At 50.7% G+C, this 24,091-nt stretch overlaps 8 protein-coding genes across 8 annotated transcripts; 4 read left to right on the forward strand and 4 right to left on the reverse strand.

Annotated features, from left to right (window-relative positions):
- Positions 1-1,830: 1,830 nt before the first annotated feature.
- atg2 (uncharacterized protein) lies at positions 1,831-8,483 on the reverse strand (the record flags this gene model as incomplete). Its single annotated transcript, XM_057269203.1, has 4 exons — positions 1,831-1,848; positions 1,911-2,840; positions 2,902-8,223; positions 8,319-8,483. 4 exons carry the CDS (start codon positions 8,481-8,483, stop codon positions 1,831-1,833), a joined length of 6,435 nt encoding a protein of 2,144 aa, XP_057119880.1.
- Positions 8,484-8,899: 416 nt separating this feature from the next.
- Positions 8,900-10,647, reverse strand: N7481_009985 (putative CECR1 family adenosine deaminase; the record flags this gene model as incomplete). Its single annotated transcript, XM_057269204.1, has 2 exons — positions 8,900-10,467; positions 10,524-10,647. 2 exons carry the CDS (start codon positions 10,645-10,647, stop codon positions 8,900-8,902), a joined length of 1,692 nt encoding a protein of 563 aa, XP_057119881.1.
- Positions 10,648-12,426: 1,779 nt separating this feature from the next.
- On the forward strand, positions 12,427-14,528 carry N7481_009986 (NupC/NupG family nucleoside CNT transporter; the record flags this gene model as incomplete). The annotated part of the gene is given in 4 exon segments (XM_057269205.1): positions 12,427-12,564; positions 12,578-12,771; positions 12,864-14,169; positions 14,247-14,528. The coding sequence occupies 4 exon segments, from the start codon at positions 12,427-12,429 to the stop codon at positions 14,526-14,528; spliced, it is 1,920 nt and encodes a 639-aa protein (XP_057119882.1).
- Positions 14,529-15,076: 548 nt separating this feature from the next.
- N7481_009987 (putative ubiquitin conjugating enzyme (UbcK)) lies at positions 15,077-15,754 on the reverse strand (the record flags this gene model as incomplete). The annotated part of the gene is made up of 3 exons (XM_057269206.1): positions 15,077-15,179; positions 15,238-15,570; positions 15,648-15,754. The coding sequence occupies 3 exons, from the start codon at positions 15,752-15,754 to the stop codon at positions 15,077-15,079; spliced, it is 543 nt and encodes a 180-aa protein (XP_057119883.1).
- Positions 15,755-16,927: 1,173 nt separating this feature from the next.
- Positions 16,928-18,589, forward strand: N7481_009988 (uncharacterized protein; the record flags this gene model as incomplete). Its single annotated transcript, XM_057269207.1, has 2 exons — positions 16,928-17,013; positions 17,071-18,589. The coding sequence occupies 2 exons, from the start codon at positions 16,928-16,930 to the stop codon at positions 18,587-18,589; spliced, it is 1,605 nt and encodes a 534-aa protein (XP_057119884.1).
- A 555-nt stretch (positions 18,590-19,144) lies between these two features.
- Positions 19,145-21,236, forward strand: N7481_009989 (uncharacterized protein; the record flags this gene model as incomplete). Its single annotated transcript, XM_057269208.1, has 2 exons — positions 19,145-19,187; positions 19,279-21,236. The coding sequence occupies 2 exons, from the start codon at positions 19,145-19,147 to the stop codon at positions 21,234-21,236; spliced, it is 2,001 nt and encodes a 666-aa protein (XP_057119885.1).
- A 566-nt stretch (positions 21,237-21,802) lies between these two features.
- On the forward strand, positions 21,803-22,735 carry N7481_009990 (3,4-dihydroxy-2-butanone-4-phosphate synthase RIB3; the record flags this gene model as incomplete). The annotated part of the gene is made up of 3 exons (XM_057269209.1): positions 21,803-21,866; positions 21,972-22,089; positions 22,210-22,735. 3 exons carry the CDS (start codon positions 21,803-21,805, stop codon positions 22,733-22,735), a joined length of 708 nt encoding a protein of 235 aa, XP_057119886.1.
- Positions 22,736-23,155: 420 nt separating this feature from the next.
- On the reverse strand, positions 23,156-24,037 carry N7481_009991 (transcription factor TFIIE subunit TFA2; the record flags this gene model as incomplete). Its single annotated transcript, XM_057269210.1, has 1 exon — positions 23,156-24,037. One exon carries the CDS (start codon positions 24,035-24,037, stop codon positions 23,156-23,158), a length of 882 nt encoding a protein of 293 aa, XP_057119887.1.
- Between the last annotated feature and the right edge of the window lie 54 nt (positions 24,038-24,091).

The following is a 24,091-nucleotide window of genomic DNA, read 5'->3' on the forward strand; positions in this document are numbered from 1 at the left end:
GCAGAATGACTTGCAGATGGCCCTCTCCCTGATCCTGCTGATCGTAGAGACCCCCTTAGCGTCTTCTTAGTCGCACACCCTCCCGTCCCACCCCCGGCCAATCATCCGCCCTAGTCGCACTTTGACATGAACATGATCCACACACCGGGACTGGCGGCGACCAGTCGGTGCGCAGAACGAGGGGATAGTCGTCAGGGCTGAGCGAAGGCGATGACTTGGGCACCGAATCTCCATCATGGCTTGATTGGCGGACAGTCCCCCAGAGGGAAAGACATAGTGGCGAGTGTGAAAATCTCGCCCCGACGCGTATGTAGGTGCTCCCGGTATTCGGAACTCCGTTGAAAGATCGTAATCTCGATCGTAAGGAGGCTGGGTCCTGGACCCACCGGGCTCACATGGGGGGGAGAAGTGGAAACGAAAGAATTGGAATTGCAAGAGTTGGGTTGGTCAGCCGAGAGTGAGAGTGCACACGGAGGAGCAGAGTATCATCAACGCCACAGCATTGGAATAGTACAGAGTTACTATTAAATTAGCTACATATGTAGATTCCTATTTCAAGAAATTGAATCATCTCAAGTCAATATGCTATCAATATACTCCATACAATCCACTGACTGACTAGCATCTCAGGATGAACTTGCATGCTGAATTTTTCTTACAGCCGCTTACAGCCGACAGGTTGAATAACCTTAAAATAACTAGCGAGCTTCATGTAAATTTGGTAATACCCAGTAATATAATTACCCCAGTTACACCAATGGCCAAAATCTTGTCGGCCTGGGCCTGAGGTCATTTCTCTTTCAAGGCATTGTGTGCAAATCATCCCATGGTTCTGCTCTGTCGCTGAAACTCTCGTCCTCGTACCTGGACATCCATGATTCATGATTCAGGATTTGTACTCGTATACGTCTCTGTCTGGGGCAATGTCGGGGGGATTTGGGGGCCATTTCGGGATCGGCAATCGAGCAACAGGCTTTTCGACTTTTGCGTCTTCAAAATGAGGTTTTGTGCCTTGCTGCATTTGGCTAGTCTTCCGCCTATCATATGTTTGGGTAGTTCAGACCGCAGGTGGAGGAGGTCTCTCTGGTTGAGTTTTCCATGCATTGTATACCTACTAGGTACGTTTGGCTCTTGTCCGAGGAAAACATTCCTTGAAAGTGATGAGAGTCTTACAGGATCAGAAGGAAATTGGTTATACTATGATGAAGAGTTGCCGCATAGGCTACTACTTTAATTTTTTGATCCTTCTAAGTTGCCCGCGCAAAGTTTGCTGTTGCGTTCTCGGATTTCTGCTCTTTCGCAATAATAAGACTATAACTAAATATTACTATCTGATAGAGTTACAGCCTGTGGTAAAATATGGCTGCCATCGTACTAAGTCCTACTACATGCAACCATGATCCGATTCGAAGGGGCTTAACACTAATTGCTTCCAAGTTCGACACCGAGTGATAAACACTGATTGCCCGATCTACATTGCATTCAATCTATGGAGCTCACAGGGCAGTAAAATGGAGAGTAGATGTGCTAAAGGCACGAGAGTGAAATCAAAATAATCATCACAATCATAATCGTAGTAAAAGTCCGAAGACGCCCAAGTTCATGCATGCATGGGCAGGATAGCAATTTTTACATGCGTCTTCGTGTCTGTAAGCTCCCAAGGGGAGATGGTATCATCGCAGCAAAAAGGTTCAGAGGTATTTACGGGGGCATGAAACAAAATGCAGGAATGTCAGAAGCAATCGAGACAGACACAAAAGAGAAAGAAAGAAAGAAACTGAAACTGAGGGTGTCTCGCGGTAGCGTTTGAATGTAGATCAAGCCAAAAGCTTAGTAGAGTTTATATTTCTAGAGGTATCGTTAGTCACGTTCTTAGGATAATTGAAACTGAATATTGTCTTTCCACTTACATCTTCCATCTTGCGCCGGTTGCTCGGGTCTAGGGTATTGCCAGCACCCAGTAGAGTACGTCCCACGGCCTTGGAAACGCCAATTGCTGGCCGGAGGACCACTGTCGGAGCGCGTTTCCAAACGGCTCTGGCGGCTGCTGTTGCACTGCCACTTTCAACAACCTCCCCAGGCACGGCGACAATGGCGTCTCGTGCTAAGAGAAGATCGCGTTCAAGGCCACGGAAAGCGCCTCGTAGACCCTGGACGACTCCAATCGGTTGGTCGGCATAGAGGGAAATTTTCTTCGCTTCATCTTCGTCATCGCGGTTCTCGTCCGACACGGCAGAAGCGGCATTTGGAGTTGTCAGCAAATCCTCCGCGCCTTGAAGGACCGTCTGTGTACCGATAGCTAGCTTGGCGCCGAGCTTGACAAGTTCGTTGGAAGTGGTCTTGGCGAAGGCCAAAGCACCTTTCTGAATGCTGCGCACAATCCGCCCATCCTTCTGATACTCGCGCATGGGGATAACTACCAGGTCCTTAACGCCGCCTCCGACATTGACCAGAGACCGAATGGGGGCCAAACCTGCCAGGACTCCAGGAAGCTGGTTCCGTTTGACATCCGGCATCCAGATGTCATTGAGCGTATTGCCGAGGCGGTCGAATCCAGAGACACCATAGATGATGACATGTCGCAGAACCATGTTGGCGTTGTCAAGTACGAAAAAGTTCATGAACTCTGTAGTCCGGCCGGATCGAAGTCCAGCATAGTCAACTCTCTTTGGCTTGAAATCTAGCTTCACTTGGACAGAATTGACTTCGACACGCTGCAAGAAAGGAACGTCTCCTGGCGTACTGGCCTCCTCGATGGACTCGTCTCGGAACTCGAAGAACCGACTCATGAATTCCAAGGCATCTTGGTCAACATGAAGGCGGATAGGTAGAACGGTGGCCTAGACGATGTTAATTAACGGAATCTGAAAAGAGATAATATGCCTAACGAATACAGCTTACCTTGAGGACGATCTCAGATGCGGCGAGTTCGGGCACTGGTTTGACAGTAAGAATTTCAAGATGGATCATGCTGGTTCCACTCTCCCGTTCACCGGCCTCATGCATGTACGTCGCGAACTTTCTCCACGTTGACGTTGGAACATGATCGTAGATTTCCAAGTCTCTCACGCGCACATCTAAGGAGCTCTGGGTCTCTTCTGAATCCTGCGGGAATACCACTAAATCAGCGCAGACTCCGCGTAGCTCGAAGCTCATCTTATGGGCCTTGCTGCGATAGAGGCGAGGCCCTTTCTTCTCCCTTCGAGGAATCGATCTACCCTGTCGGCTGGTTGTGGCGGTCACAGTCGTGGTTGTGGCATAGCTATCTGTCTCACTGTTGAGATCGTTGATTTCACGATCAATCTCACGCTGGAGCTCACGCGGGTCCTTGTTGGCTGGGATTCCAATGTAGATCGAATTGAAGAGAAAGTCACCGATGACAGATTCCTCATCTTCCGTGGTTGATGGTGACATGCGAGAAGCGCGTGCCCGTCGCTCGATTGCCTTGCTTTCGACCTCCTTCACGGCCTTGGAGATGGTGTCTCGTGTCCGTTGCCAATCGTAGCCATCGAACAGATTCCAGATAACATGCATGTCTCGTACGCGTACTCGTAGAGGGCTCCGTTGGAGCTTAGTATCGTTTGAAAGACCGTAAGTATTATGAGTGGAGTCCCAGCGGTGTGCCGTACCGCCAACAGCAGATTGCTTCGCGAAATGGTCATCTTGGAAATTAAGCTCCGAGAGACTAGAAGCGACATGATACTGGGAATGGAAACTGCCAAGAAGGTCGTTGTCGTGAGGTGCACCGACTAGTTCTGCATCATCACTACCAGATCCGGTCTGCCTCCCAGGGTAGAAATCGCTGACGTATTCCAGTTCATCGCTAAGTTCATCTTCCTCAATGATACCCTCGAGATGGGCTTCTGACCCGGAGCTGTCATCGGTAGGTATTGTAGGATCAGCGGCGAAGGCGTTACCCGAGAAGGAGGCCAGCATGTCTTGAATTGGTGTGACCTCGGTTTGATACTTTTTAGTGATGCTTGGTGGTGTCGGAGGCTGGAGCCCATTCAAAATACTGATGAGTGTCTGTGTCGAGTCCGCACATGTTTCCAAGATCAAAAGATCATCTCTCAATTCCACATCTAGAGACTTAGTCCCGTCTTCATCGAGTTTCATGACCTTTACAACCGCCATTGCGGAGGAAATGGAAGAAACAGGAACATAGCCCTGATTAATGTATCCCTGGACATGTTTGCTCTGGGGAGAAGCTGAGGCACGCTGGTGTAGATTTTCCGCGGTTCCAACGTTGGCCACGTCGTCTATGATCATAATAGATGCCTTCCCAATCTCTAGATTAGCATCTGAGGATTCATCGGTGTGGAGAGCACCGCTGAATTTCGCATTCGTGAGCACTATGAGCCCTTTAGACGGCGAATTGCGCGGATTCAGACCTAGAACAGAGTCCATAAACACTACCGCGAGTTTGGTTGGCTTTGATGGTCGCGGGGTGTTTGGTCGCGGCTGATGAATGACTGAATCTTCCATTGTATGGGGCGAGTGCTCTGCAAGATTGGCTATAGAACTCGCCATTTCGCCAGCTAGGTCGCGACCTGTCGTATTTTGACCTAGTCCAAGGAAAGCCATGATCGATGGGACCGTATATTCAACTCTAAGATGATGCAGTTTGACTTTGAAAGTGGGGTCCATCTCATCAGGAATGAATCGAGCCATGAGAACGGGCGGCTGAGAATCGTCCACGCTTTGATCGCTGCCGGTAACTAAGGATTCGCCGACCAGCTCTTCGTGGTTGTTTCGAATAATTTTGATCGTCCCAACCTGGGTCGCAGTGAGTGAGGGCATACTGATCCAGGCAACCTCGGCGTCCGTGAGATATGCGTTCAAGTCGCCGACCTCTCCGCCAACATGGACTAGCGCTTCAAATTCGCGAATCATAGTTAGAGTCAAAATACCGGGACGATCATCTTCAGGCAGATATTTTGTGACGTTGGACAGTCGTCCCATTTCCTGTCCAAGGGATGAGAGTGAGGCGAGGTCCTCGATATTTGAAATTGTCGCCTTCATGCGCGTAACTGCTAGACGAAGAACAGAGCCCTGCTTTCGCTGGCGCAAAAGTGTGTCGAGCAAAATGTCGTCGTCGTCATCATACTTGTTTTTGGACGGAGTGATCAAGGTCAAAAGGCGGCCAAGGTCGTTCTCCTTCGGTGCCGACAAGAACTCAACCCTGATGCCATCCAAAATGACCTTTGCAGGAGCATCACGAGTCCCGTCAAGCCGAATGGGCCCTCTCAGCTCAGCCCGATCAATTGCAAGGCCGAGGAGTTCGAACCTGCTTACAATCTTGACTGCTGTAGTGCTAAGCTTTAAAGAATGCGTCTCTCCGACAACTTCCAGGACAATTCCGCCGAGTCGAGCGTTGACTTTCCACGGGGTAGATGCAGACGCGGCCTTCTGTGGAGCCGGCCCAGGCGTTTCGAAGTGCACACCTCTTGTGCGCTTTTTGGGAGACTTATGCGCTGCTTTCATTGTAGGGGTTGATGAAATTGAGCTTCCGAGTTCCAAGATCGTACTCAAACCACCCATCCAACCCAGTACTTCCTCCAAATTCTGAATATTCATGTTAATATGGAGTGGAAGGGTCGACAAGTCAACTCGTGTAGCGTCTGCAGATTTGGTCAACGAGAGTGAGATATCTGCCTGAGAGGGTGTCATAATATCGCGAGTGGACTCGCGCATTTTCAAAGACTCGTCGAAGGACACCAGGTCCTGAGAGGCAAATCCAAAAGCAAACTTTCCAACATCGAGTTTCAGGCTCATTTTTTGATCGGTTGCTGATGCATTGATTCTCAAGCCAGATGCCGTAAGTTGAAGGACGATATCTTCCATTGACGGATACGAAGGTGGTAGAAAGGTGCCGGAATTATCAGGATAAGGATATCCCGCTACATGCTCTATAAACTTGACCGAGAATTCGCGGACTTGCAAATCCAGGACGGGTCTCATAGCAGGCTGGTTCAGGGGAGTTTGTTTGGAGGGTTGGTTGTTATCCGAACCTGCATCGCTCATACTCGACAGCCGTTGCAATGCTTTTATGACAAGCCACCCCGTTGCGATGTCAAAGTTCGAAGTCATTGAGAATACTTCGATTTGTAGCTCGAAGAGTCGCTCCATTGCAGTATCGGCCTGCTGCTGGCCAGAGCGGTCTGTTTCGGATGCGCCTGCTTCACTTGAGATTCGCGGAGATCGAGCAGACGTGGAAATTCTTGAGGAAAAAAGGCTTTCATCGAGGAGAGGGCCGCGGGAGCTACTAGCCATATCTTTCAAGTCACTGTCCGTCCGCTCCATAGACGTCTTGAGTGGCACAGGACTGGCTTTCTCTAGGCTTGCAATGGTTGGTAGCCAGATTGAGATTTTGTCAACGTTGAAAACAGGCTTTCTCATTTCGCTGTTCTTGTTCAGGGTAGGATATGGAGTCGGATCTGCATTTTCCACATTTGGATATTGAGACTCTGATCGGCTATCGGCTGGAGTCTGTTGCTCAATAAAATATGACGCAGTTGACATAGTTTGCTTCGGCGTGGAAGCGATAGCTTCGTCCTGAACCGCTGGGTTCGGTGCATTGATCTCCGTTGGGGCGTGGGTTTCGCTGCGTCTGCTCGTTTCAAGATCTGACACTCGGCCAGGACCAAATGAGTCCCATGCGCCCGGCATATTCGGCATGAAGCTTTCCTCGCCACCTTGGCTTATAGCGCTCATATACAGACTTTGTGCCTCATCATGAGAAAAGAACTTGGACTCGGTGAGTTCGGCGCCAGGGGTCGGCTCTTCGGAGGCTGTATTGTCAGAGTTTGACCGGGATAACGAGTGGTGGGAGGCTTCCGAGGAGTAAGGAGGTTGGTGTGCCAAAATGTCCTCTTGTACATCGTCGTGATGGCTGAGAAGCGTATTCTCATTGGATTCGATGCCAAAACGACTAATGGTTTGTGAGGCGTAAGCTTGAGACTCTTCCAAAGTTCCTCGTGGAGATGCCGTCGCGATCTCCCGATGCTCAGTATCTCCGGAGCTTGCTGCTTGGTCATCCATTACAGGTGATGGAAGTCTTATGGAATGGTCATTTCCCTCGGTTTCTGCCATGTGTTGTTCTTCAATATACGCGCCCAAAGGTGGTTCGTCATCGAAATCGTCGGATTGGGTATCAATTACGGAATCCAAATACCCTGGATTGTCGTTGAAGGGGTCGTCTCCAAAAGTCTGAGAGTTATCAAGACTGCGCTCGTATCCTCTCTCGTGATCCGAGTCTGCATCCGAGAATCGGCCATCTTGGGCCAACCCCGATGCCTCCATTTCGTGTCCTGATTCCTCCATCCCATGCCCCATATTACCCTCTCCACGATAATATCCAAGAGAGGGCTCAAAGATGGTTGACCGCGTCATGGCGAGCCCGGGGTCGGAAACAGAGTTGTCCAATGAAGGTGGTGACGGAGCTCTACTGGATGAATGACTGGCCTTTGACTGCATGGTAGTAGTTGGAGAGGCGGGGGCTGTGAATCGTGAGTAGTTTGAAAAGACACCTGGGTCCGAGACGAGCCCAATATTAATGTCAGTGAGGGAAAGTAGTCTTTTGCCGTCCCGGAATAGGGCCGACTCAGTTGGACCAGTAGCGGATCCCGAGGCCCCATGGAGATCTACCTGTCCCACCGTCAACAAGGCCGAGACAAGATCCGGCTTGTCTTCAGGGTGTCTCTTGGAAGGACCGTCCTGCTTCAACTCCATGTCTACTCGCACGACAATGTCCTTGATGCTAACTTGTAACCGCTCCATCACGCCATTAAGGAACCCCGCAACAAAACTCGGTAGAGATGTTTCTTCATTCCCAAGACCTAATTCCTCCTCTTCATCATCTTCGCCGAAAGAGGACCCATGCTGAAAGACATGGGATTGTGACGAGATGGCGGCTTCTAGCTCCTCTTTCTCCTCTCTTGGCTCGGACTCAAGGAATGATTCAGCGAGGTTGGATGGCGTAGGCAGAGCCTGCTTCCCCCCAAGAGAATGCCCTGTCGAAACTGGGATTGCCTGCTGTTTTCTATTTCCATGTTTTTCTTGGGGCGGTTCATTGGATGATAAACAAAGGTGTAGATCGATACCGCTCGCTTCAAGGCCGATACCGCTGTTGATCAGATCGGCCGGGATGGTGATTCGAAGGGACTGGATCCGAGCGTTGAGAAGTTCGCAAGTTGGCGGAAGCTGTAAGTAGCTTGCGAGTTTCTATTGAAAATAAGGTGGATGTTAGAGAGATACGGTCCAAGATATCTCGGGATCAGTGCCCCACTCCGTAGGTCTGGGTTGCACGTCTTGCTCACCTCCAACTTTAAGCCAACATCCCGTAGCTCCACTGTACTTCGTTGACCCCAAGTAATACCCAAATTATCCGGATCTAGATCATCTGTGTCGAACAGGCCCAGGCGGGAGAGAGCGTATTTGAGCAGTCGCTTCTGAAAGAACGACGGGAGGAGGTACGATGCCATCGCGAAACGCCCTAGGGGGCGGGTTTGGTCATACACGAACGGAATTCATCGAAGCTCGAACAGTCCAACCGAACGCGAAGAGCAAAGCAAATGGGAAAGGCAAAGGGAGGGACGGGGTGTGTTGTGGGATTTGAAGATGAAGGAGAATATGACGTGCGGAGGAGAGCAGCTGATAAAGAGCGGGCTTATCGTCAGGCGGCGGCCCAACGCAGCGCAGCGTCCAAGTTGGACCAAGCGCGTGGTTTGCTTCCGCTCCACCCACTTCCCCGCGACTCAATTTTGAGATCAGGTCAAAACAATGTTGAATTTTTGTGCCTATATTGTATATGAAGGTATCTGGAGTAATTCGTACTTCCCGCCACACCATTATCTTTTAATCGTTTAATCGGCATCATCGAACTCCGCGAATTCCAACACTACCCACTCGCAGAACTTCTCGAAATCCGAACACCATTCCCGCAGCCTGGTCCCCTTGAGTCCTTCTCTCCCAAGATACCCTCCGTTACCTCTGCTTTCCATTCAGCGGTTGATTGGTCTTCAAAACAGCTCCACCGGAGGGAGTTTTGAACCATCATCGCCAGACCGGCCAGATCGACATTTTGCAATCCCTGGAGGGACTGCCAGAAATCATGTGTGAGCCCATTCCTCCCATGACCCAAGATAGCCGGATCGTCGTTACAGAGCGAAACCGGAACACCACGGGACAATAAAGCGGGCAGTGGGTGAGTCTTGATAGAGCTAGCCAGTCGGAGAATTTCATTGGAGATCGGGCAGCATTCTACCATAATCTTCTTCTCCTTCACCAGGTCGATCAGCAGCGGGTGCTTGTAGAGAGAAAATCCATGGCCGATCCGTCGGGTGCCGAGTAAGATGGCGTCGAACAAATTATGATCCGTCGCATCTCCGTCTCCCAAACATTCACCGGCATGGAAGAAGAAGGGTAGATCGACCTCCTCCTCGGCACATTGTTTGCGGAACCAGAATAGCAGCGGGATGAGGTCCACCAGGGGTCTCCCTAAATCCTCCTGCCCAACCAGGTCAAATCCACAGATCAAGTCCGGGAAGTTCTGCTTCGTCGTAATACATTTTTTCATATTCTCGACGATCATTTCGTTGGAGAACGATCGAATAGTCGTCCAGATGATTCGGGCCTCATAGAAACTTTTGCCCTCATCGGTCGACTTGAAGCGCTCTATCTCTTCCTCCAAGACCCGGCAGAATTCATCATAGCTTTCTTCCGGTTTGTCACTACCTTCCCTCCGATACTCAAACACAAAGCCAATACGGAACTCAACATATCGAATCCCATCTGCTGCAAGCTGTGTCATCATGCGACGGAAGCATGCTCGGAAGATTGGCTCATAGTTCAGTATGGAGTTAATTACTGGGAAGGTCCGTGTGAAGATGGACCAGATAGCGTCGACTCCATGATAATGATTGTATGAGTGTTCGGGTGTTAACATGCATCGATTGCGTATCATGTCCCGGAAGCCAGCCTCTCCGCCTTGCGGGAAAGAGGAGGCAGCCTTTTGCACAGGAATCATGGATGAGGTCTCGTAGGCCTCGGTCCAGATACTAGGGGTAGCATCTGATGCGGACAGCGGCTGGGAGGAAAATTGGAAGGCTATTGGGACCTCCTCGTAGTCCTTCATAGTAAGAAGGGGTTTCTCTGATTTGAAATGCATGCCTGGCGTGGAGAAAGCCTGGTCGATTAAAAAGTCAATATCGAACATGGCATCCATGTGGGCATGTAGCAGTGAGCCCTTGGGCATCCTTTCCACAATTTTCCACAGCTTGGTCTTCTCCATGCGACCCTTAGCATGATGAAACATAACTCCAGGGTAAAGAATCTCGTCCGATTGATGGGCCGCTGCCTCGTCTAGGCCGGTGGTCCACACGTCGTGCTGCTCCTGGGCCCTAATCTGAGAGACAATTTTGCAAGCCCGGGCAGCGATGGGCGAAAGCGTCTTGCGAAAGGTGGCATCTAGAATGATTTAGAAGAGTTCAAGTTGTTGATTCATGATGTTGTGCTAATCTTACCATGACGTCTCTTCTGCTCCTCCGCGATCAAGGCTTCGCGGCCTTTCAAGTACTGCTGGATGAAGGGATCCTCGACCTGGGGGATCCCCTCCTCTAGCTCCCATTCAATTTTCTTGTCTCCCATGGCTCGGAGTTGAGATGAAGTAAGATAGATAAGAATATTCGCAGGATGTCAATAGAGACTCGGGGGGACTTTCAAGTTTGGATCTTCAAGTTCGGGTCGATCTGCCCCGCTTTGCCTACCGCTTCCGGGGGGAGTTCAGTTCTGCACGCGTTAGTAGTATTCAAGGTTATTGCCTTGATTATTTATTTGTATCTCAATAAAGAGTAGGGCATTTGGTTTCATGGAGGACCAAAGAAGACCACCAGGCCTACACCTAACATTATCTCCCCTATCAACTGTGTAGAATCTATACTCTAACAACTACTTACTACTCCGTACTGCATACCATATTTCGGCATCACGGTGGCTCTCTCCTCTCCACCAGATCCACCACTGTCCAAGGGCCACTTTGCCGCCTCTAGCCACTCGAGGATCGTGCGCCGATTGGGTCGAGCGCCAAGACTCTTTTATCCAAATGAGTCCGTCCGATGTGACGATGGCAGGCAAGGTAAGCACTTAGCCTGCCAAGATCAGCCCCTATCCAAAGTTACGAGGCGGAGGTCGCCGTAGGAATTGAGGGGAGATAGCCATGAGAAATGCAAAATAATTGCTGATTCAAGGGAAGGAGAACAATCACTGGACAGTTGGGAGGAATAATTAAGGTCGGGCTTTCTAAAGTTCAAATTGGTGGTGCGGTGGACCCCCCCAGTCGGAGCGCCACCGAGATTTCCACCGAGATTTCCACTGTGTACAATCGAGAGAACCAGATTTGTAGAGTACGAGTAATCGTACTGTAGTCTGTAGATCATCAAAGTGCTCCCTACTCCGTACATTCGCAGGAGGACATGGAGACCCTCATTTGTATGGAGGATGTCCGATCTCCGCGTGGAGAACCACAGATGCGTTCACAAGGGTCTCCGGGTGTCCTGGTCTCCTAATAGGGCAGACTCCGGGCAGATTGGATTTCTAGAAATCCAAGCCGAAAGAAAAAAAGGCAAAGCCCACGCGACCTCTCAGAAGGACCGCTAAATTCAGGCGCCCCCCACTTGCCGTTCACCAGTGCGGAGATTCGACCCTCCTGGAAAGAAGATCACCAGCCAACCACCGTCGCCCTGGTGGCAAGATATCGCCTGAAAAGTGTTAGTCCTCCGAGATAGTGGTGCAACGGCGCTATCACTTTACTTAAAATGGGGTCCCACAGGTCTTTGGTTACATGCGAGCCCCTCATAACTGAGACGGGAGCTCCGTCGGGGAGGCCGTCACTGGTCCATGGCTCTGATAGACTCTCAATGGACGTGAGGCCCAGGACCACCAGCCGAGGGCTACTAAACCCTGTTTGATCGTGGTCCGTAGCTCTTTATCTCGCGGTTTTTAATTCTCTCCCTGGTCTCTTCCCCGCACACAGAAATCCTGGCTTTTGCCGTTGATAAACGAGCCAGGCCCCCCAATCGCCATGCGAGGAATGCTTAGTACCAAGCCAGCCACCATGGACCCTGCCTCTGCTCTTTGATAACCAGGCCGTCTATAATACTTGGATCTTGCCCGCCCCCTCTCGGCCCCTGACCCAACCTGATTCAACTCAGATATCCCCGGGTAGGCGCATTTGATTCCAAGGTTCAAGCTTGAAGCTTGTTCCCAGTGACAACCCCGATCTCATCGACTTCGTGAAACACAAGGAATGTCCAGGTGATACGTGCGAAATATAGAGATAAACCTTAAGAGACTTATCTCCCCAAACAACACTACTTGACTCGAAGAGCCGCGTTTTCTTCCCCCAGTCGCAATCACCCGGCGAAAAAAATGCCAGACAACGCTACTCGGGACATGGAGTCCCAGCCATCGCCTGGCATAGATCCTGCGCTGCAGCCGGAGCACCAGCATCACCATACGCACCACCACCACACCACATTTGCCGAGAAAGGCCACGAGGACGAAGTCGTCTCATTCCCAGGAAACAGCGGGGTTTGAGAAAGGAATTGTCCCGGAGCCGACTCCACTAGATCACGCCAGTAAAAGCCAGAGTCAAAGCACAGGAGATGAGGAAACGGGAAATAGTGCTGAGCCGGCCGCGCGCCCATGGCATCGCCGCTTGACAAAGCATTGGCGACATGGCATGCATCTTGTGATTTGGCTACTTTTCACCGGGTGAGTTGATCAACTTTGTAAGAAGGCACTTATCAAGCCTTCTTCCCCTCCATATGCAATGAAATCTTCGAGACTCATGCTGTTCGGCCTAGATGGTGGATCGCCGGTCTGATTCTGCACCGATATGACCGAGGATGGTTGATTCCATTCTTGCTCTATCTGGCTATCACGCTACGGATTATTTTCTTCTATATTCCTATCAGCATTGTCACAAAGCCTATATACTTCATCTGGAACCACACTGCGCCGCCATTTGTGAATCTCATCCCTGAGAAGTTGAGAACACCCGCCGCGGCCCTTCTATGCATTGGTGTCATGTTGATCGGCTCTTTTGCCTCGCCCGAGAGTGCAGACAACACTCGCGCAAACCGTGCAGTTAGTCTCTTCGGTCTGGCAGTCTTCCTCTTCGTACTCTGGGCTACATCACGCAACCGCAAGAAGATCATCTGGCATACAGTTATTGTCGGCATGTTAACCCAGTTCATCATTGCACTTTTTGTGCTCCGCTCTGGCGCCGGCTATGATATCTTTAACTTTATTTCTACTCTTGCCCGTGAACTGCTTGGGTTCGCCACCGATGGTGTGGTCTTCCTAACCCAGCAGGAATTCATTGATATGAAACAATACGTTAAGCCGGACCTGGAGACCAAAACTGGGGCGGCTCCTCTGGCACCCGGCAACTGGTTCCTGATTGGCGTCGTCCCAGCCATCCTCTTCTTTGTCTCCATTGTCCAGCTCCTTTATTACAGCGGCATCTTGCAATGGTTTATCGGGAAGTTCGCCACCTTTTTCTTCTGGAGTCTTCGTGTCTCCGGAGCCGAGGCTGTTGTCGCTGCGGCATCCCCCTTCATTGGACAGGGTGAATCTGCAATGCTTATTCGGCCGTTCGTTGCTCATCTCACAATGGCTGAGCTGCACCAGGTCATGTGTTCCGGCTTTGCTACCATTGCCGGAAGTGTCCTGATTGCCTATATCTCAATGGGTGTCAACCCACAGGCTTTAGTCTCGGCATGTGTTATGAGTATTCCGGCCTCGCTAGCCTGCTCGAAGCTTCGTTGGCCCGAGGAGGAAGAGAGTTTGACAGCTGGTCGTGTGGTTGTGCCCGATAACGAAGAGCACAAGTCGGCCAATGCGCTGCACGCCTTTGCAACGGGAGCCTGGCTGGGTCTCAAGATTGCCGCTATGATTGCCTCCACGCTGCTCTGCATCATCTCGCTGATCGCTCTCATTGACGGCCTTCTTGGTTGGTGGGGCAAATACTTGAATATCAACGAACCCCCCTTGAGTCTCCACATGATTGTTGGCTACATTTGCTACCCCATCGCTTTCTTGCTTGGAGTTTCTCGCGATGGGGACTTGCTCAAGGTCGGCCAGTTGATTGGTCTCAAGCTCATTTCCGTACGTTTCCTCCCTTTGCCCTTGTAAATCTCTTCTTTGGAACAAAGGGATCATCTCACTAACCTCGCCGTTAATAGAACGAGTTCGTAGCATACAACCAACTTCAGAACTCGGTCGAATACGCCGATCTATCCGATCGTTCCCGTCTCATCGCAACATATGCGCTTTGCGGTTTCGCTAATATCGGTTCGCTGGGTAACCAAATTGGAGTGCTTGCTCAGATCTCGCCTGGGCGTAGCGCCGATGTATCGCGTGTCGCTGTTAGTGCCATGATTACCGGTGCTATCAGTACTTTTACCAGTGCTACTGTCGCTGGGCTGCTTATTACCGATGAGAAGCAGTACTTTACTTCGGCTTGATCGATCTCCATATTTTGAATAGTGCTTACTCCAGTGGAAGACTCAGTCCTCCCTTGGCTTCTTCGTATACTTGCAGAAGCATGTGGAGAAAAGTATCAAATGCATTCTCTTAAAACATCTTGCATATTTGAATCACCATCTCACGCGTAAACTAGTACCTATACAGGTATGAAACAGCATGCGGGAGGTTTCTGAATGATACCTTCTGAATGATACCTCTGGTCCAAGAGTAGGTCACCTATTCGAGTAGCTAATAGGCCCCCCGATGCCCATTGTAGTGGATTGGATAACCTGCGCATGGTTTGTGAAAGGAAGCATACGCGCCTATACTCGAATGTGTGCAACGAAGATGGAAATGGCGAGAAAGAGAAGAGGAATAAATTAGGAGAATCAAAAAGAAAAACTTGAGAACCCAAACTCCAGCCTATGGTACCAGGCCACTATGCATTCGTGCCACCTATTCCCGGCGCAAGGACAAAAGCGAGGCAGGGTATATCCGGTGGTCCGACCGACGCCAATGTGTAATGAAAGGTATGAAAAACGACGATCTACTCTTCATCCAAATCAAGGTGTCGGGCTAGGACTTGACGCTTGAACTCTTCCTGGTCATTGTCCCACAGCTCGGCGGCTTGGGCATTCAATGGGCTCGCACTGTTGAGATGTTAGCTCAAGTGTTGCTGTGAGAGTCGAATATAATGCCTTCACTTACTTGTTCGGCTCGCCGAGAAGAGACTGCAAGCTGAGTAGGACAGTCTGCACATTGTATACCGCGCTCCATTTGTCCTTAAGAATATCCAAGCAGATGCGGCCCGAGAAGTCGACATTGGGGTGGTAGATGGGAGTTTTAAAGAGGACGGTGGGGGCGGAGTATGGATAGGTGCTAGGGAAGCTGAACGAAAGCTTCAGGTTCAAGTTCTCGTAAGGAGTCTCGGTCGGGCCAGTGATGGTGGCAGTCCACGAGAGGAGGTTACCATCACCGTCGGGGAAGGCGGAGATGCCGGGTGAGGGCGAAAGCATCAGCTGCATCAGTTCAGCTTGCAAACTAAACGTTGGCAAGAAGCATTAGCAGTGGTCGGAATCTGGAGATGATTGTTTCCCTCGAATCGGTAGCCAACTAACCGCTTAGTGACGCTCTGCGTCTCCGTCCGCTGGCCGGAGGTGTTCAGCTTGGTAGCTTCCAGGGCGTCGGGCGCCGAGTTTTGGGAGTCTTCCATGGTGTAGTCCATCGCGAAGAAGAGTCAAAGAAGCCAGATAGAATCAAGAAGTGATCTCAAAATCCGCAGATACCCGGAGGGGTGTCTGGAATGCGAGTAAATGGACGAAGTAGCACGAGGGTTGCTGTCTGGAATGACGACGGATCCGAACGACAGGGGACCCACACGACCAAAAGCAACGGTGGACGATGTGCAGAGATGAAGTCGATGAGAGGTATAAGTGATGAGAGGTGATATCAAGTAGTATGAGGATTTGGGAGAACAGAGAACGGAGGACAGAGGGATAGAGAAACGAAAAGACGTGGGCACAAAGACGAAGGGCGCTAAACAAGTCTTTTTTGTTTACCCCGGCAACCACGAGGAAGGTCGACGAATGCGGAAGGAGCGAGTTAGACAGGGAATTGTTATCTACGGTTAATCTTGATCTTGATCTTGATCTACATCTGATTATTATGGGACATGAGACATGGGAGGACTCTAATTTTTTTGGATCTAAAAACACCATGGAAAGATCATGCAGAAAAAGGGCACCCTGGAGAGAGCAACGAGTGACACGCACAGGCCGGGCGATCGTGACGGAAAACTAGTGCGATCACCTGCGGGGTCATTCTGGTCATGGCTCATGGTCCGTCACAGCAAATGCAGAATACAGCTCATGCCCATGCCCTATTTAAAAATGACTTGGATATTTCTACTGATTTTATCCTCACAGAGATGAAAGTACTAGGATAAATTGTTGCAGTTGAAAGCTCTTGCACTGCAAAGTACTGAACATCTCACAGTGGAACATACTAGTAGAAAATGTAGCTTATGACTTGTAGATGCACGTCTATATATACCAGTAGTTCAATTTACTATGGCCTGATCCTTGCCATTTTTTCCTCTCTCTACAATCTCTCCCTCTCTGAAACTCCCCAGATCTATAGCTTTGTAGTCTCTCTCTTCGATCACAGGGATGGAGTACCACATCAACAGACTTCCCGATCAGGATAAAGTGGCCCGCGTCGAGTCCCGCGTCGAGTCCGACGGGCACTCTACCCTTGCGCTTCGCATCCCCTCGCCTCGCCGCGCATCACCTCCCACTCTCGTTTCACCGCAATGTATAGTGTCTAGTCGACCTTTGTCACTCCTTTGGCTTTTTTTCAAATCCCCGATTTTCTCCATCTGCTAGCATTTCCCGCCACAATGCAGCACTCGCAATTGGCCCCGCTTCCCAGCGACGTGCCGTTCCGTATTGTATCCAAAACAATCGGCCAGGGCGCCTATGCTTGGTGAGCACAGCTACAATCCAACATCCAGCAGCCATTCTAATTCAAGTCGACTCCTAGTATCAAAAAGGCCTGCCCGGTGGATTCCGACAACCCTGTCTTCGCCGTCAAATACATTAACAAGGACTACGCGGCGCGTCATGGGAAAATCAGTGCGCGCCAGCTAAAATTGGAAGTCACCGTACATCGACACGTTACGGGCCATAATAACATCATTAGCTTCTATCAGACTGGCGAGGATGATGTCTGGCAGTGGATCGCAATGGAGCTGGCCGAGGGCGGCGACCTCTTCGACAAGATCGAAGCCGATGAAGGTGTTGGGGAAGACATTGCCCACGTGTACTTTTCGCAGCTCGTCAGCGCTGTGAGCTTCATGCATTCCAAGGGCGTGGGCCACCGTGACATCAAACCCGAAAACATGCTCTTGACATCCGACGGAAATCTGAAAATAGCGGACTTCGGCCTGGCCGCGCTGTTCGAATACAAGGGAACCAGGAAACTCTCATCGACCTTTTGTGGCAGCCCTCCTTATATTGCCCCAGAGGTGATTACCTCCAGTACACGAGGTCAGAACAAGGGACCGGGTTACCACCCAGACTTGGTGGACATCTGGTCTTGCGGGATCGTCCTTTTCGTCCTATTAGCGGGAAACACGCCATGGGACAGCCCAACTGATGAGAGTTACGAATTTCACGAATACCTCGCAACAAACTCACGAACTACCGATGAACTATGGCAGAAACTACCTCCAGCTACTCTTTCCTTAATGCGCGGCATGTTGACCGTAGATCCCAAGACACGGTTCTCACTCGAAGACGTACGGAGACACCCTTGGTATACACGATCAAATAAATACCTGTCCTCGGATGGCAAGCTACGAGACCCGATCAATCTCGCCACTTCCATGTTTGAGTCACTACATATCGACTTTAGTCAAGACCCTCTATCGCAGAAACGCAAGGGCGCCAGTCGAAGCTTCGACGCAATGGATATGGATATGGACGATAATGCTGATGTTTCCTTGGGCCTATCTTCCACACAGCCAGAGATGGCAGGTGGGGTGGTGATGGACTGGGATACTCCACACCTGGCCTCCGAGTTCTCATCTACCCAGCCTGCTGGGAAACAATTTGCGTCCCAAGGTATGGCGATGAGCAGTCATCTAGAGGATGAACCCTCTATGTCTCAGTTCTCGCAGCAGCCATCTGTTCCCGTGAGCCGAACACAAAATGCCCAGAAATTCCAAGATATCATTCCATCTCGCTCCATGACACGCTTCTACTCTGCTTGGGAGCTCAAGCTCTTGGTTCCCTTGATCTGCGAGGCTCTTCACCGGTTGGGTGTTCCAGTCCCCTCAATTCCTGCAGTCACTGCCGGTGATTCATCTGCCATGATTCGAGTGATTGCCAAAGATGGCCGAATGTGCCCTCTCCAAGGCAAGGTCCTTATTGAGTGTGTCTCTGAGGGTGTTTTCGAAGTTGAATTCGTCAAGATCAAGGGTGATCCCTTGGAATGGCGGCGATTCTTCAAAAAGGTTGTGATTCTTTGCAAAGACGCTGTGTTCAAGCCCGATGAATAGAGAATCTTTCTGCTTTTTTTTCTTCTCTCTTTTCACGCCTTTTCCTTTTCGTCTTATATCTAAGCATTTTGGTCCGGTTTTTCACGCTCGATCTATGACTTAAGACCCAGGGTGAGGAATCTATAGTGAGCTGGTGCTTGTTGAGTGGTATCTGGGACAAGACTGTTCAGGCTGCCTATAATTTACATTGTATATATGCCTCTCTATGATCTACCAATCAAACATTGAATCAATTTTGTCCATCAACAAACCGGGGCACTGTTGTCCTGTGGAACCACATCGTTTCAAGCCTCCCTCGCACCATGTGCATGGATGAAACAACATGAAATTCAAGCGTCACTTTGTCAAACCAATTTTACCTTCCCTTTCGCCTAGCTGGCAATGTTTCCCCTAATTTTACTTGGAATTTCTGCTATTCTCAGCCACGTGATCCGACCGCTGCAGATCCCCCGCTGGAGGACGTCTTTTTTCCAGTCATAACATGACAGGCTGCGCTCTGGACCCTGACCTCCCTCTCCTTCTATCTGCCCCCGATGCTGCAATCTCACAGGCCTCATGGACAACCTGCCGGTAGAGATCCTCACCAAAATCATCGATCGTAAGCCGCCATCAACCCCAACCCCCCGCGGAATCTTCCCGCACCACTCTGCAAAATCCGCCCGAGCTGCTAAGTTGACTTAAATGGCTAGTTCTCACTCCATGTGAGAAGGTGCAGCTGCAATCCGTTTCCAAGAAGTTTTTCGATATTGCCCGTGACAATAATCTGTGGAAACTGCACTGCTATGAGCAATCCTGGGCCGCCTTACAGGCCTCCCGTCCGGCGGGCCGGATGTCGGAGAGCCTACTCGCGAATCCGACTGCGTCGTTGAGTACATTGGGACAGGGTTCGCTACGTGATCTGATCCAGCCTCCGGCTCCCCAGCAGGACCAGAATAAAATAGCGGAGCCAGGAGCGCAGTCGCTGAGTGACAGGGCTAGGGCGGCCTCGGAGTGGGACTCTTCGGCTCTCGGAGAACATGTCGATTGGTATTCGGAATATATTGCCCGCCATGGACCTATCTCATTATCATGGGTAGAGCAACCGTTTCAAAAGGGCGAGGGGAGGAAGCGTCAGCCATTCGAAGTTAAGGGCATGGGGTTGTTGAAGGACTGGAGCTCTGCGAGGCAGAACAAGATTGTGGCGCCCCTCGATGATGGCAGTGTATGCATCTGGGACTTGAACCATTCTCACAGTGCAAATTCGCAATCAACCAAGGGAGGAATTCTAGGTATAAGCGAGCCTGGAGCCCTCATGGCCAATCTTTCTGGCCGTCGGGAGCGTGCCCCGGCGAAATCAGCGCTGGACTTTATCAACCTTGGCGAGGGCGTCACTGTCGACTCATTCCGCCGACGAGCGTACCTTGCTATTGGGAATGTTCTCAATGAGGTTGATCTCGAGACACTCAAAGTGATATCACAACAGCGTTACCCCTGGTCGATCTTTGCACTATCTCAAGAAACAGATTATTCAGTACCACTGACGCTAGCTACAACGCTCAGCCTGCAGATTCATGACTCGAGACTGTCTGCCATGGAGGAAGAGGAAGCGATTAGCTTGCGGTGCGAAAAGAACTCTACGCCATTGATTCCAGAGCTGGATATATTCCCCCATTCCGACTCACCACAATTACAACTCCAACCCAATGGTCTCCCTCCGCGTCGGATTCGCAGTCCTGGGCCCGGAGATGAGCATTATGCACCACTCTTTCAACCAGGACCTTTGTCCATTCTTCACCCGCCAGCACCGCATTTCAACACCATACTCCTCGCGGGTCGCTTTCCTAGCATTCTCTGTTATGATCGCCGCTTCTTCCCTCGTTTGCAAAGCACAGTTCATTCTGGCGGTCGTCTTTGTGGTCTTGCCTCTGCCCCCGAACCTCGATTCCCAGTACACTCCGACTCGACATATCTTGATTCCCATAATATCGTCGCATGTGGCGAATACAATGGCCGAGGGTCACTGGAGCTATATAATCTCAAATCATCCTCTGAAAACCGCGAAGGCAACCCCTCCAACCGGACATCGCAGTTGACTCCGGAATATAGGAATCGGCAAAGTGCGGCGAGCTCTAAGTTGCTCTCCGTGGTATCTCACGGCAACCGTCTCGTGTACTCCGATTCTGAGGGCAATATCAAATGGGTTGAGCGAAATGGTCGCGCCGAAGTCCGCCGCTGGAACGTCAATACTTCTCACCCGCAGATTCCATTCTCAAAACGTGACAGTGCATTTATATTCAGACCAGATGACGATCAGCCGCAGCCGCGCGGCCTCTGGCCAAGCTCTCAACCGCAAAATAACAGCAGCGAGGTGGCGAGAAAGATTCTCCCCACCGGGGGCAATCTGACAGGAGATGAACTCCTCGTATGGACCGGAGAACGCATTGGCCGACTCAAGTTTTCCGTTCCTGAGAACTCGGATGTCGAGATGGGAGATGAGGAGGATGATTTGTTTATGCATGCTGAGGTTGACGAGGAGAAACGCGAGGAGATGCGGCACAAGCACCGCGATGAGTGGGAGAAGGAGCGGCGGTATGAGGAGACGATGCGTCGTGCATTGGAGAGGCAGGCTGATGAGGTTCGGTGGATGGGGACTGATAGTATGGGTTAATGGCTGCTTCTAGGCTAAGCAGCCTTGTCTATCTTTCCCTACATCTCTTCTGGTGTTTCCCTAGTTCCTCTTCCGGGGTTTTTATACTGCGATCTCAGCGACTAGACTTTTGGACTTTATTCATTTGAGCATTATCAAGTCTAGGTAAATCAATTGGCGCCATCAACTCAAAAAATCTTAATTCTTTACCTGGGAAATTTATACTAGTACTACAGTTACAGTAGTCAGGGCACAATTTTTGTATGCGCTGGCCTCGCTGTCACGCCGATCGCCGAGCATCCGAGGCATCGGAATTGGCGCGCTCACCGCCCGGTTCCCCCGCGCCGAGCATCACGAGGATTTCTAATGAACTGTCAGCCATTACGGACCCTCCCGGCTGGCCACAGTTCTGATTAATCCAAATTTTGAACTTGAATTCATACACACTAGCATTCCCACAGACTTCAGACCCTTGGCCTCCAACCCTTCTCCCTATACTACCCACGAAAGCTCAAATTCGAATTGCGCATTGAGGGGCAAAAAGAACCGCCATTGGAACCGTGTCGATAACTCATATCCTGCCCAGCATGCCTTCCACCACAGACCCTACACTTCAATTCGACTCGATTGAAGATACAATCGTTGCATTCAGTGAGTTGAGCCTCATTCAGCGCTCTTACCTGCTCTTCCAGCCTACAAACACCCGCTTTCGGAAGTTACAAATCGATGCTCGAAACTAACTGTGACTCACCATAGAGAATGGCGAATTCATCATTGTCCTCGATGATCAAGATCGCGAGAATGAAGGCGACCTTATAATTGCGGCTGATTCCATCACGGCGGCCCAGATGGCCTTCCTTGTTCGCTACACAAGGTGAGCACGCCACCCCAACACCATCAGGTGGAGACCCGATATCGCCACGAGCACGATGCCAGCGCCCCTTGGAAGGGGACATTTTTTGAGGGAACAAAACAAAACTGATCGCATTTACAGTGGATTAATATGCGCTCCCATCACCCCGGATCTAGCCAAGCGCCTCGCCCTCCCCCAGATGGTCACCGAGAACGCCGACCCCAAGGGTACCGCCTACACCATCACAATTGACTCTAGCGACGACTCCGTGACAACTGGAATCTCCGCACAAGACCGCGCCCTCACATGCCGTACCCTGGCCTCCGCAGATGCCCAGATCGACTCCTTCCGACGCCCCGGCCACATCATCCCGTTGCAGGCGCGCCCTGGCGGCGTGCGTGAGCGCAAGGGCCATACCGAGGCCGCTGTTGACTTCTGCCGATTGGCTGGTAAGGCGCCCGCGGGTGTGATTGCGGAGCTGGTGGATGATGGCGAGGTTATTGAGGGTGTGGCGGAGATTGGAGGGAATAACGGCATGATGCGTCGGGATGGATGCTTGCGCTTTGGAAAGCGGTGGGGAATTAAGGTCTGCACTATTGAAGATATGGTGGAGTATTTGGAGAGGACGGAGGGTTCTGCGAAGTCTGTCTCGAATGGTCGTCATTAAGAGGTTTTTGTGTTCTCTTGCTTTCATTTTGCATTCTTTTGTGTTGTACATCACGCTGCCCTTCTTACTTGAAGATACCTTTGTAGATGAATGGACCCAAATGTTTAGACATGTACTACGGATCTCTAGTTACTAGTAGATAAGAGGAATCGGGAGTATTCTACTAGCATCCATTAGTTTAGATTGCTATTCAGTAACCTAGTCTACTAGTAGGTACTAGAGTGGTTATAGGATTGTTTGAATTTTTGGTATTGGTTTATCTGGGTATCAAGCATTTTGTTTTCGTAATAGACAATTGAGAAAACGGTTTAACGGAAATATGATCCAGGCGTGAACTGCCACCTGACAGGTAGTCTAACATTCTGGAAGAAATAACAAAACGCCGATGCAATGCGAAGTCAAGGTTGGCAGTATGTTCTATCACCGCTTGAGGTGCGAGTAGTCCCGCAGGATACCCATCATATGAGTATTGGTGGTCTTGCCGCTGCGGCGGGCCTTTTTGACCTTCTTTGGTTCCATCTTGGGCCGTGGCTTCATCACCTTGTTCTTGTTGGTGGGAGTGATGCCAGCCTTCTCCAGCGCTTCTTTCACGGCTTGAGCATCCGGGATCTTGATCTTGTCCCAGATTTGTTTGAACTCATCATCGAAATGTTCAATGAGGGAAGGGTCGTTAGCCCAGATCATCTTGGCGTGGTCATCCTTTTTGTTCCGAGTGACTAGGAGTTTGCCTTCCTTCTCCAGTTGGTTGATAGCATCCTCGACGTTTGGCCAACCCTCGCGAAGTTCGCGAACACTCATACCAGCTGCGGTGGTTTGGGACTGAAGCTTGCGGAGCAGCTGTTCAGGGTTGCGAACATTATGAGGTGGGCGGAAACTAAAGGTGCCTTCGCCGCTGGCACCGGCTGGATCGTAGTCGACCTTCTCATGCATCTGCAAGATACTGCGTAGTGCTTGGACATATCCCTGATCATGCGCCCGGTGCTGCAGGGATAGGTATGAGATGATATCGCCAAACTTTAACGGCACGCCCTTGTTCTTCATATGCTCGATCGCAAAAAGAACCTGCGTCATGATATCCTTGCCGGTACCTGTGTTGGCTGGCTGGGAGTAGACGATGTCCGCGTCATGGCGCTTCTTTTTCGGATCGCTGGTCGACGAAGGGGTCGGTGCCGATGAGGGAGCCTGTGAGCTGCTAGCAGATGGAGGAGCGTTAACGGCCACTCGCCTCTGCTGAGGCAAGCGGTTCGCTGACTCCATCACACTAGCGTTGAAGCTCTTGAGCTGATTCTGAAGGTACGACATGGCTGCGACGAAATGCTGTGAATACCCGGGCTATGGGACGTTCGGTTCGGACTC

This window comes from Penicillium waksmanii (assembly GCF_028829765.1).
Source record: "Penicillium waksmanii strain IBT 27052 chromosome Unknown utg000008l:1.0-5622682.0:1.0-5626561.0, whole genome shotgun sequence".
Lineage (NCBI taxonomy): Eukaryota > Fungi > Ascomycota > Eurotiomycetes > Eurotiales > Aspergillaceae > Penicillium > Penicillium waksmanii.